At 40.5% G+C, this 13,713-nt stretch overlaps 1 protein-coding gene across 4 annotated transcripts in view; it reads right to left on the bottom strand.

The window, feature by feature from the left end:
- DYNC1I1 (dynein cytoplasmic 1 intermediate chain 1) overlaps positions 1-12,090 on the bottom strand; it is a 177,262-nt gene extending 165,172 nt beyond the window's left edge. For 2 of the 4 annotated variants that reach the window (XM_086614292.1, XM_086614294.1), the window contains exons 1-3: positions 11,983-12,090; positions 9,425-9,539; positions 6,648-6,789 (exon numbers count right to left, since the gene is read on the bottom strand). In XM_086614292.1, the coding sequence (XP_086470418.1) occupies positions 6,648-6,789; positions 9,425-9,539; positions 11,983-12,090 (365 nt within the window). The remainder of the gene's footprint in view (positions 1-6,647; positions 6,790-9,424; positions 9,540-11,982) is intronic. The other 2 variants (XM_086614293.1, XM_086614296.1) reach the window with 1 other exon arrangement.
- Positions 12,091-13,713: the final 1,623 nt, after the last annotated feature.

Genomic DNA, 13,713 nt, shown 5'->3' with positions numbered 1-13,713 from the left:
TTTAAAAGAGAGAATGGCATTCTGATACACTTTCTTCAGCTTGTCAGTGTGTTATATTACTGTACTAGGTAAGGAGCTGCTTGAAAATAAAACTGAAAATAAAAGCTGAGTTGCCAAGTCTGATTTTTCAGGCAAAAAGCCTAAAAAGCACAGAAACTAAAGACTTTGGTGACATTTAGATAAATTTATGCGAGATCAGTAAACAAAATCTTTGTGATTTTAAATATTATGTGGTAAGAACACACTTAACTAGCAATGCCTTTTATTTTTTTAACTTGACTGACAGTAAGCAAGATTAAATACACAACTGTAAAAGGGTAAGTATAATAATGACATGCTCTGACTCCCTTGGTGCCTAGATGCTCCAGAGGTACCTCTTTCCTTTTGATTGTATATCTGAGAAGCAAGAAACATTTGTGTTTGAGAGTCAGACATGAAGCAATGTAGGCTTAACACAAGTCTTGTGTGTTCAGATACTGCATTATAAAGCAGAACATCTAAGAACTATACAAAAAGTAGTAAATAATACGCTGCAGAGGAAAAAAGACTGGAATTACATCTGTTTTTCCCTGCACCAGGCCAATACAAACTGAGGATGGACATCAACACAGTGGAAGAAAACACATCCTAAGTGTATTTCTTTTTATACCCAAATGGCTTAAAGTGGCCATGGTAGATGGAAGCAACTCATAATCACATCTGATGAAAACATACATGAACACAGACTGATATTGTCAGCAAACTTCAAAACAGAATGAGAGAGAAGAAGACATGCTCTTGACTTTCTATCTGTAAGGACATCCAACCTAAGTGACAGCTGCCACTCTGTCCTCTGGAATACAACTGGGAACACATTCAGAGGTCACAGTAACTGCAAGATGAATTAACTTGGTGGACAAAAAGCTATGCCAACAGCCAAAGCCAAAGGTGATATCGCTCCTCAGAGAAAAGTCCTCCACCATTACAGACAGCTGCTCTATTTCTAGGATTGCTCATGAACTGTATTTTATTTAGAAATAAAGAATCATAATAACAATGAGGCAATCAAGATTCCAGAGTGGTCTAACTTCTATGGCATATTACTGCCACCAAAATGGCATATTACTGCCACAAAACCTCTTTGAGAAATCCAATTTCCCTTTATTTTTTCTTTTCTTTGCTACCTAATGCTATGCTGAAACTCCTTCTCGCTGGAACTTTCATTAAATATTTATAGCTTAATCTAAATAATGACTAACCCTGTTTTACTGCAAGTAAACTTCACACACCGAAGGAAGCGAACTGATTTCAGTGCATCAAACTCATCTCGAAACCGTGATATCAATGGAATGACAATGTAAATCAGGTAAGAAGCATTTAAACTCAGTATTATGTAGTGCCCTAATCCAAGTAAGTGCAATAATTATAGAATGAGCAGCTGTGGCCAGACAGACTCACCAAAACCAATAGACTGTGAGAGAAACAGCACAAAATAATTGACCTTGCAGTATTTTACAGCAGACAAAACACCACATTAAAGTAACTATCCTCTGAAAGAAGCTATCAGAAGATGCTTCCTGTCATCTTTGTCTTTATAGGAGTCCACAGACTAATCAGGTATCTAAATGTATGGGCAGCAAAATATGCAACTTAGAAAGTAAAAGAGCACAGATGAAGATGATGTAGAAAGAAAAGCAACCATTAACCTTTACACATCCAAGACAGCTGAGCCTGGTGCAGTTTACCGAGCAGATGGAAGGTGGGAAACTTTATATGCAGCCTAATGGATTCTCATGTTTCAGTACAAAACATGCAGAGGGAAGTGCCGTGTGCATGGGACTTCACTGCACGCACGCACACACAACCCAGCTCAACAAAACATGGGATGCTACTGTGCAAACCCACCATTGTAGGGCAATGAAGCAAAGCCAGCTGGGAATATCTAAGAGCAGTGAAGGATACAGGGAAAAAATAGCCCACACAGATAAATCACACCTTGGTCGACAAATGGAACTCCCCCAAGCGTGCAATGTGCCAGGGTGGACGCATGGATGCCCTGCGGGTAATACAAGAATACACGCCCACGCAGGCTGGTATTAGCACACAAAAGCTACCCAGCCACAGGAGCGCATCCTTCCAGCACAGATATATTTCTGCTATGTTATGTTGAGCCAGCATGTGAAGTGCAGACCAACTCTAGTGCTCTGGCTCCACCTGTGACAGGGCACTGGGGCTTTTCCAGAGAGCTGCTCAGCCCACAAGACTTGGCCTTGCACTGCCTGGCTCTGAAGCACTGTACAAGGTTTGTCCTTCTGTAGTCCCTTGGATGACACAAACACACAGTTCATGGCTGTGAGTGCTGAGAAGATGAGGTTTATGAATGTCTAAAGTATGTTGAGTAGTAAAACATGCCTCTCCGTGGGCACTGTTTCATGACAGTCGTACTGTAATAGCTTGCATCCTCTCTAGCACACTAAGGTAGTAAAAGTTCAGACTGCCTCTTAGGGAGGGCTGAGATGCATATAGTTATCATAAAGAAGCTCCACATTATTGGCCCCAAAGAGGCAAATTTGTGTTTCACACCATGCTACAGCACAGGAGGTCTTGGCAAATGCCTTTACCTCAGCCCCTTTCTTCACAACATTTACTCAAATCTAGTTAGCTGAGGTCTGCGTTTCAGTTGTGCGTGTTCGTATAAGCTGACTGTCAGCAATAGGACACTGGGCATCAACAAAATGCCTATAAAATACTAAACAAAACAAACTACTTATCCTGAAAGAGCCAAGCATACTCTATTCCAAGGAGAATCTTCATGGGATCCTGCAAGATTCCTGCATGGTCTTGTGGAAAATGAATCATGTCTGAATATGTCATAACAGAAGGCCCGGTGAACTGATAACCCATTTATCCAGAGATAAATATCTGTTCACGCTGTGAAGTAATTTTCCTATCCTATCTGTGTAGCACAAGCAACACAGCCATCAGAAAAGAGAAGTGGGGTGCGCAAGGCAATGTGGAGATAGGCAAGTTGCTCTCCGCACAACCTCAACAACAAGGCTCTAATGAATTGTTCAGAACAGCCCGATGAACCAAATCTATTTCTTAAGCCCACAGTTATGGTAAAATCTCCCAGAATCAAAGTATAACACACTCCTGCCTACCCAGAATTGATCCCTGAGACCACCAAAAAAAAAAAAAAAATTGTCTCTCCAGTCCAACTGAAAGCGTTCAAAGAAAACTGTCAGTAGTTTCTAGTACCATTATTTATCTAACACCTGCTCCTTCTTACAGTTGCCAGCACAGCTCAGGTGAAAACTGGAACTTAGTGTTATCCCTAGTGAAAAGGCTATGACAAATAGCAACGTGGTACTAACGATCAAGCAGTAAAAAATCCCACAGAAACCTGGGCTGCACAGGATAGAAATGACTCCATAATTTAGTGCTATTACACAATCTGCCTCGTACCTTCTCCTAAGCTTAATGGCATCAGGGAAAAGACAACGTTGCTGGAGCTATTGTACTGGAGATAATGGACAACGGTCCTACAGGATAGCAGCATTACTAGTCTATAGATTGTATGGCAGAAGGGACCATTGTGACCATGCAGCTTTTCTTCCTGTGCAGCAAAACAGCTATACCACTTTTCTGAATGAATTATTGTTTGACCAATTACTTGCCTCTCGGGCAGGCATGTTAAACTGAATGAGCAATGTCCCATGATAGAAGATCCAATAGAGTCTTTAGGTAAATTGCTTTAGTGATTCATTTGTCTCACCGTTAAAATTTTACGAAGTTTTTCTGGTTTTATATTTGCCCAGCTTCAATGCCAAAGAATTTGGTGCTCTTACACATTGGCTGCTGGAGCCCTTTTGCTCCCTATATAACCATTACACTTTGTTAGTGAGTTACCAGTTAGTTTCCATCGTGCGAAGTAAGACTGAGTGAGGTCTGTGGTTCCAGAATAACAACTACTCAACACTGTCCAAAACCCAAATTACCAACTGTCCTTCCTGAAAAGTCGATGTCAGAAACCTGGATTTCTGGCTACGTTCACCGCTCTGTAAGAAATCACAGGTGCTTGCCAATCAAAACATACCTCAGATATACTTGGTGATATCAGGACCAACAGATTAAGTCTGACAACTATCAGGAGTGCCAACAACTCACAGAAATATGAACCCAATCTAGCTCTGCACCAGAAATTGCTGCCCGAAATGGGAACCTACAAAGATCTCTTCCTTTCTTCAAAGCTTCCAATGGGGCCTCTCTCCTGTAGTGAACCAAAATCTATTACTTCATAGATTCTTTTTTTTCAAATATCTGTGTCTTCCTCTGGAAAACACTTCAGCAATGAGTAATTGGGCTGCATGCAGCATTTCTGTCAGCCTGTGCAAGCTCATTATTTCTGCGGCAGTGCTGGCAGCGACAACAGCAGATGAGCTGTGATCTCCGAGATTGGGGCATTAGCAGCTTTGGAAGTAATCTGCTCTCCTCTAATGCCTGTGCTCAGTCTACTGTTGTACAGCAAATTTGCAGCAGAATGGGGAAAAGGGGAAGATCTTATAAGGATGATGGCATGAGAGGAGATCCAGCAAAAGTGCCCTCTCTATCATAGAGAGCAAAATGGAATGGTAACACTAAAATGAAGATAAGTAACCTTGCTTATACAGATGAACAGGCATTCATATATACAATAATCAAAATAAGTCAGAAGTATGGTCTAGACGTCTCTCAGACAGAAAACAGCAGAGGTGATTTCGTCCTTTTTACCCGCTGTGATGACAGGTCTACCAACATTTTGTTCTTCGGGTTTGACTGCCCTACCACACATGCATACTTGAGGGTACTTGTTCACACGTCCACATACTGAGCACATCTACCTGTACCCAGTGACAAACTAACTGCCACCCAGCGTTATCCACAGGTTACAGAGATTACCCAGGGCCTGGACCAGACATCATTGAATTTTCATTACCACAAACCAATGGCTCCAAGCAAACACCTGCACACAGGTGCCTTCCTGGCACACAACATAGCCCTTTCAATACCAGAGAGGATGGCAAGCAAACTGGTGGACTACAAACAAGGTCTTGGGATTCCCACTGAGTTCCTAGTATGGCCACAACAAGCCAGAAAGTGGATCCAAACTGAAAGCCCACAACACAGTATGTCACGAGCTTTGAAGAAGAGGACAAACTCCGTTCTCCTCTGTAAGGACACATGGTCACATGATTTCATTGCCTGTTGCTGACTACCTTAACAGTAAAAACGTTACACCATTAAGTTGCAGAAGAAAACCAGGAATTTAGAAGTCTCCAGCTAGCCAGCTGCATGTAGGGCTGTGGGAAATAACTTTATCCTGAAGAGCAGGCTACAGTTTGCTTAAAAACAATTTTTGTTCTGCTCAAAGTACTTTTATTTTCTGAAGTCTACTGCATTTATTTATGAATGTAGCATTGTACTATTTTCTGTGTTTTGAACTGCCATATCTTACAGGCTAGGGCTTTCCTACTTAACAACCTCCGTTTCTTCTAGAAGGTAGACCTGGGAGAAGGGCTGAGCAGGTTTCAGCAGGAGCTGTGCAACCTCCACATCACAACGGACAGTGTCTGCATCTGGCTGGAGGGGGACATTATTATGGAAGCATGATTTTTCTAAGCAGAAGGCTGGTGTGGTATGAAATCTGGTAAGCTGAAGCTCTGTGACACTAGTGTTGATGTCTGCAAATGCATGGTGTCTACTCCTGACATCTGTTAACTGTGGAGAGCAATCACTGTGTTTTGAAGCCATTAGCAGAGTCTTGGCTCACAGATTTGAATGAGCTGGCAGCTCAGCTTTATGTTGAATTAGTTTGATACAAAAAGAGCTATTGGGACCCGTGTTTTATATTTCTCAAAATGTTCAGCGTAGTTGCTTGGACCTTTTCTTACTTGAACATATGCTTTGTTACCAGCAGCATCCTCTTTTCTTTTCTACTCCAGAACAGGAGTTACTCAGTGACTGCCACTTCATTTCCTATTTCAGCCGTACGAACAACGATAAGAAGCTTGCTCTTGTGCCCATCCCTTACACACCCCCCATCATCCCTTTCCAACAAGAAGAGAGCTGCTTCCCTCCCATTCTGCATGACACTCTCTGATATCTGCAGTTTCCAAGGCAGAATTGCCAGCTGGTCCTGTGGTGTTTCGGCACGTTTCCATACCAGCTCTCCCCTGCCACTGCCAGTGGCACATGCTGCCATGAGCAGCCACACAAGAACCTGAGCCAGCCTGGTGTTACACCAGGGAGGACTTCAAAGGGGCCTGGTTATGTGAACAAAGATAACTCGCATGAGGAACAGGTTCTACCACCAGGCATTTCCCTCTCTTTTCAGTGTATAGCCACACAGAACTCAGTTTTCTGTGGGCCCTTTTAGAAGCATAAATTCAGCTCTTGCTTCCAACACAAGGTGCAGGGTTTATAGCTTAAGATCCACCTGCTGCATGCATTTATTTACCTCACCTCTGAGACCAGTCTTACTGGATGATAACACGCAGTGGAAAACACAGAAACAAAAGTACGTGTTAGATACGGCACGTTCTCATTTACAGAAGCAAAGGTAAAAACGGGGAAGTAAGAGTGAAGTGAAAAACCCACATTTATTCAACGCTGTCGACTCCGCGTCTTACCTTCCTATGGGTCCCAGATCTCCTGAGTCCTGGCTGCCTGCGTCACTGGGTGTGCTCACTGATTTCGAAGAGGGAGACATAGGGGTTGGGACTAAATAATGAAAATAACAGGTATCCCATGTTAACACATGCAGCGACTGCACTGATGAAGAGCAGTGTCAGACAAATCAAAACCAATGGACCAAAATGATAGTGGATGAATGAGTAGGAGAGTTTGAAATGGTGAAAGCAAATAAGGAAGGAAACAAAAAGAAAAGGAAGAGAGTCAAGTGAATTTTAAGTCTTTTGGAAGTGTTAAAACTGACATGAATTTAGACAGGACTGAAAGCCCAATGGGAGTCTACAGCTAATTAATGGAGGAGATATCAGTGGAAATAAAATAGCACTTGTTTTTCTTGGGTATAGTTTAAAGTTGACTTGCAAAAGATTTTAAAGGTACGAAGAAATATCAGGGCTTGTCTTGTCAAAAAACTAAGTGAACTCTTCTGATAAAGCCAAGTAGGCAATAGAACAAGCATACTTCCCAAATTTTCAATTTAAATAAAACGCCAGTGTCCATTAGATATGGTCTAAGGCTGCAGTGTGGAAATGACATCAAAAATAAAAGCTAAATAAGGAAATCCAGCTAAGTTAAAATCATTTCCCAAAGATGGTGAGAATGCACATTCATTTGCTTAGTGATTATGTTTTCTTAAGTAATTTAGGTCATGTAAAGTTTCCATTTTGGGTGGGACATGATTTCAACACTCAAGGAAAAGTTTCCCTTGGTTTAGATACTATTTGCCCAAGCTCTAGAAATTATTTCCTCTTTGGCTTGCCAGGGCTTTTGAAGCATATTTCATGCAAAGGCAGTTTTGTTTCCTGAAACAGGAAAGGAAGTTCATAGCTCAAGGTCAGCCCGAGTTAAAGCTCTTCAGCAAGGAAATAATAAATAAAAAAGTAAAAATATCCTGATTTCTTTTAAAATGGTTTCTCAAAAATATTTAAAATGCAGAGATGGCTCCGGTCAAGATTTAATGCAAGCATTCTTCAAAGCAGCTAGATTGAATAAAACACAAAAAGGGGTTTTAATGCAAAAGCAAAGTTCTCCATTTGGTTTAAATCATGTGCATTTCCTGTTATAAATTCAACGGCCTAAAACTTCAAACTATTTTGTTATGCTCTATAATGCATAATGGCAGACCTGTCAAGAGATTTGGATTTTCCATGTGGTCAAACATTTCACGGAGATTCTCACTAGAGGCTGTAACAGAAATGAGTGCAGCATGAAAAGTGAATTCATCTTCACGACAGCTCTTTGGCAGGTTACAGGTATGTTGTGGCTGTTTATGTATTCCATATTCACAGTGGGATCTGGGTATCATATGTGTATATGAAGGCAGAATTAAAGCCTCCTTTGTATATTAATTGCGAGTGTATACGCAGGGAATGAAAGAAGACAAAATATTACTGTCTAACTAAATGAATTATCTTCTCTTTTGACAGTATCAAAATCAAAATAATTAACTAGGATAAGACTTCATAATTTGCAACATGAATATATGTGTTTAGTTAATAACATGATAAGGAAATATATCATCATTTTTAGATAAAATGAGTATTTAAAATGCTAGAACATTAAAAATGTATCTGATTTTATAATATCACAGTATAATGTACAAAATATATTTTATGATGTATAAAAATAACCTAACCATTACTTCTCAGACAATTCTTCTGAGAAGTGGTATTTAAAAGTTTCAGTCACTATATCATAACTTATAAAAATAGTAACTTTTCTTCATAAATATTGGCTGATGCAAGTTATGAAGTGAAATCCCAATTGAGAATGTCACAAATGACTTGCATATGCATCCAATTATCCATATAAGATGCTTTCCTAAATCAAAGCTTCAGTATTTTGTCAAATTTGGAGTTTTTCCTAAAGATTACAGGCAAGAAAATCTAGGAGTAAAATCCTAGATTCAGCCTCAATTAATTTAATACAAGGGCCAGTATTTCAGCTAAACAGAGAGATTCTGGATTCAAGGGAGAAGAAAGCACAGGAAGGAAGGAAGGAAGGAAGGAAGGAAGGAAGGAAGGAAGGAAGGAAGGAAGGAAGGAAATTCTTCACTTTAGGGCCACTCAGTAAGTGAGACAGAACTTTATCAAGATAACCAATATTCAGATACTATAAACTTTGTCATATGTATCTTTAAACTGAAGACTTCAGATTCTAGAACTGAAACATCAAAACTAAAAAAGAGGTCGAGCACATGAAACCAGAGCTAAAATCTACAGTAATGATCTGATGATAAGCTTTTTGCTATTTGTGATTTGTCTTTTTATTTCACCTCTCCAGTTTTGCTTGATTTTAAAGGAAAATCAGTGGGAGTTTCCACACGACTACTCTCCTCCTTCCTTAGCAAATGCTTAATCTGAATTTTTGAATCAAAACTTGGGGCTAATGAAGTACAGCACAATATTTTGGGGTCATCATATAGATGTGAGAGAAGATAAAATAGTCCATCAGAAAAGAAATCACTGCTGGTATGCAAAACCAACCTGCATTACATTCACAAAAATTTCTTGAAGAAATGAAACAAATGTTTTTGGCAATAACAAGTACTCAATATGCCATGAGTTGGTATATGTGTATGGTATGGCAGGCATTGAAACAGAAGAGTTCACTTCACTAATACAGCCAAAAATAAAAATAAAGCCAAGCATGCTTTAATAGAAAGAATGCAATCATTGTGGCAGAGTTGAACACTTTACAGTGTGCTTCTCTTAAATACCTAGAGGTGGTTCTGGGGATATACCAATGCTCTGTAACAAAGCTTCTGTCTCTCTTCTTTTGCGATCTAAGTCAGAATCCTCCTGAGCTGGCTCCTTCTTCTGCTGTAGATCAGCCTGAGTTAAAACAATACAAACCAGAAAAGTTTCAGCCACATATAATCAGCTCTAGCAATTAAGTGTGTGGAAAATATTTATATGCACCACTGCTTAGGTACGCTTTGAAATTCACTGAGACACGTTTAGATAATTTATAACTGAAATAATTTATACTGTACATATCGGTAGCAATATTTTTCCCCGAATGCATGGGAAAACTGATCCTTGCAAGTATCCTTTTTACAGCACATTGACAGGAATCGTCCGCCTCTCACTCATCAGATGCAATTTATTCAGCTAATATAAAAGCTGATCATAGAATAACAGATATCATTATCCTAAATAAAAATGGCCCCTTCCTACTTCCTCCAGAATCAAGAAATAAAATTCCACTGGACTTCAGTGATGTAGCTTAAGGGCCTACATTAGGTCCCAAGCTCTTGGTGGCAGTAAAAATGCTTTCTCATAAACTTCAACCTCTAATAGGAGCAAGGGAAAGGACTAACATGTCTAAAATAGGATTCTGGCAGCCCTGGGCACTAATGGTCTGTAAGACCCCTTCCTCTTTGCTTAGATGTCTGTAAGTCCCTGGAGCTTCCATACATTAGCCTCCCCCCCTCTCTGGCCAACTGGGACCTAGAAACAGAAGGAGCAACATCTGCATTAGCCAGAATCCCTTACATTTGGCTCATCATTCCCCAATTTAGCAGGGTGGAAGGAAAACACCAATACCTCAGCCTAGTGGTTAGCGCACTCCATTGAAAAAAACAGGCTTGCAGCCCTTCTACCAAGCAGATAAGGGAAATGAACCCATGTCTCCCTTTGTAGTCGAATGCAGTAACCAGTAATGCAAATAAAACAAAATGCAAGTGGTTGTATCTATCAACCTGTCTGATCCTATCTAGCCTCCACACACAGAGGTTTTCCCTTCCATTGAAACCAGAGTGTGGGGCATGGGACTTGCACGGTGCCTCAGCCTGGTGTTGATGTTGGTGCAGGCACATCAGAAATCCTTGAAGTTCAGAGGCATTCCCATGTCCTCCAGTTTGGACATGGCCAGGATGCAGAAGAACATTGCTTTTACAGACAAAGTTCAGGCATACCTGTGCTCAGCTTTTCCCATGAGCTAGCCTGAACTATCTCACGATACGTAGGGCTGTAGAGAACTCCTCTGCACTAGTGTACATGGTTAAGCACCCAAGTGAATGTTAGACTTCACTCCTCGAGGCCATCAGGCCTCTCAGTGCACCCTATTTACGGTGCCACAGCTGGGCATCGCAGTATAATCTGTGGAGCTGGGTGTTCCGAGCTGGAGCTGGGTGTTCCGAGCTGGAGCTGGCTATCAGGGCCAATGGAAAGTTCCAGCCTCCACAAGATCTCCACAAGCCATAAAATCAGAGGCGGAGGACAAAGGAAAGGACTTAATAGCTTCCTCGAGCCATTAGCTTGGCTCCCTTCCCTCTAATTCATTAGCAGGCTAGTAATGAACACTGAAAATGTTAACGTTTAAAGTTCTGCTTACAGAGGACTCCCCTGGCGACTCCAGGAGCCTCACTGGGGGGTGTGCTGGTAATTGCACAAAAATGGCTCAAATGAAAAAAGATTAAAAAGACTGCCAAAACTGGAATGCTGATTTCTTGGATCGCATCATATTTCCACAGTAATTCCATGAAATTCATGTACAGTATTAAAGTGTCAGTTTAAAAGGAAACCAGTTATTAGTAAAGGATAACAGGTGCTTTAAACTATGGTAAGTGTTGACATTTGAAGGAAAGGAAACATAATCACTTAATGCTTCTCTGACTTTGCATGAAAATGAATATCCACTCCCTGTCAATTCTCACCTCTATTCCACTAAGTGACTGAATAAAAAGAAGTACAAATCCCTTAATGAAAAACCTAATGCATATTGTCAAGGACAAATAAACTAATATGTCAATCAAACTTTAAGAGAACTGAAAGATGCACCCATGCCAGAAGATGAAAATGCAATTGCAATTATGTTTTACTTTACTGGAGAATAATAATTGTAAATCTGTTACCTTAGCTAGTAATCAAACTAGTCTTCAGAGAACAAAAATACATATTTAGATTGTAATGGCTTGAAAAAAATGTGAGTCCTCTTTCTGTCTTTCCCCACTCTCCACTCCCTTTCCATTGAAGGAGAGCCCAGGAAAAAGCACTGTGGCAAATCAATTTTTCTTTCCACACACACATACACATCATGTTGTCTAAACTGTTGTCATCTGACAGTGAGTTGGTTTTAAAAGCAATTCCCTCACCCCAACTTTCTTGACTCAAAATAAGCATTTTGATTTTAAGGTTAGACTGATGTGGGTTTGAGGATCTCATTCCACATGACAGATACCTTGGGGTATACAATACTGAGATGTCAAAACCTCAGCAAGCCCCTTCTGCAAGCATGAGCTGAGCTATCTAACAGGCACTTTTGCATATTTACCTCTTTCTTCTTTCTTTCTTCCTCCTTCCGTTTCTTTTCTTCTCTTATCTGAGCCAAACGCTGCTTTTTGCGCTCAAGTTCTGCTTTTAAATCACTTTTGTCTGACATTTTGACTCTGCTGGAAACAAAATTATGGAAACCAAGATGAAAACAGAATTAAACATTTTCTCTATTTACTGAAAAAAAGATAATTATATCAAAAACAGTGCTTCTAAAATTGTTACAAATATACTTCTATATAAAAACTGGCTCTTGGACTACACTGACAGAGTAGAAAGCAGGATATTTGTTTCACAATTTTTATTTCAAGAAATCAGACCAGAATATCAATGAACATGGAATAGAAAACTACCTTTGTGAAACAAACTCATTTTTGTCTGCTGTTCAAAATGATGTTTTAATGCTTTTACGCACCGAAGCTAAAGCCTTTTCATCTTCATCAGCCTCAGCAGCTCTGCCAGACTCTAGGACCTAGATCCACAAATGGATTTAAATTTTAAGTACGAGACCGAGACCTGCTCCAAACAGCCCCATACCTCTGAGACAAGTAATAATTTTACTCGCAAAAATTGGAAGCGTGATAGCTTTAGCTGCTGCAGGTGTCCTGAAGGGCTGCCATCCCAGGATCCCTCCCCTTCCTCTGGAACAGCCCCACACAGACCACCAGCTCGGTTTCAGTATCCTTCACATATTCAGCCCCCCGGGGAGCACACTCTGCAAGCTATGGGCTATCCTGCACAAAGGCAGATTCTCCTCCACCCTTCCCAGGGAAAGCTGGGCCATTCCCCCAAAAAGCCGCAGCCAAGGCACACAACCAGGCAACCCAACAACCCTAAGCTTCTCTTTAACGAAGCAGCATATTACTCCGCCAACAGTCTTGTGCTCAGATCGTCTTTCCAAGAGGCAGGAGACATGCCTAATATTCCTGATTTGACTCCAATCACACAAATTCGGCAAAAGCATTTCTTCTGAGCTACAGAAAGACCTCCCTCACCATTTAGTCTTCAACACAATTGTCTGTGGGAGAGTGATGTGAAGCCATGCACACTCTTTGTGTTTTAAATCTCTGTCAACCTATCCTGTAGTTAACTGAGCCTTGGAAATGAAGGATAAAGAGATAAAAAGTCACATCATACAGAAATAGAGCCAGATCTCTAAAGAACATGTGATATCAATCTTTTTCTACAGTTTTAAAATCCCACCAGTGTTGCACAAATCTGTAACAAGTCATGGATAATTTATTTATTTTCTAACATCATCACTATTATGGGTTGTCATCTAACTGTATCAATACTGGTTTTCTTATTAGCACTTTACTGCAAAGATAGTCCTGATTAATACAGACATTCATGAAAAGAGCTAACTGTGCCTTTCCTATTAACTCACACATCACTGATCACATCCACCACTGCAACTCAGAATCAATCAGATCAATGGCAGTGCCATGTATACGCAATGGAAGTCTGTTGTTTGCTTGATACATGGGAAATTTAAATGGCAATGCTCTGTTAATAGTAACGAAAACTCCACCCACGTTATTGCCAGGGTGAGTGGATGACCAGAGAGTAAATCTATATGCTAGAAATTATATGGCACTTTCATCCATCATAAAGCCCTCTGCAGTCATCAGCTCTCTCCTCAAAATGATAAAGGCATATTTAGTCCATGATATGGAGGATATTGCCAACAAAACATCACCTGCACATTAAACGCAATCTTGGCCCCAAATGC

This window comes from Tauraco erythrolophus, chromosome 7 (genome assembly GCF_009769465.1).
Source record: "Tauraco erythrolophus isolate bTauEry1 chromosome 7, bTauEry1.pri, whole genome shotgun sequence".
Taxonomy (NCBI): domain Eukaryota; kingdom Metazoa; phylum Chordata; class Aves; order Musophagiformes; family Musophagidae; genus Tauraco; species Tauraco erythrolophus.
Note: the sequence above shows the minus strand (reverse complement) of the source record. Positions and strands in the feature narration are given on the sequence as shown.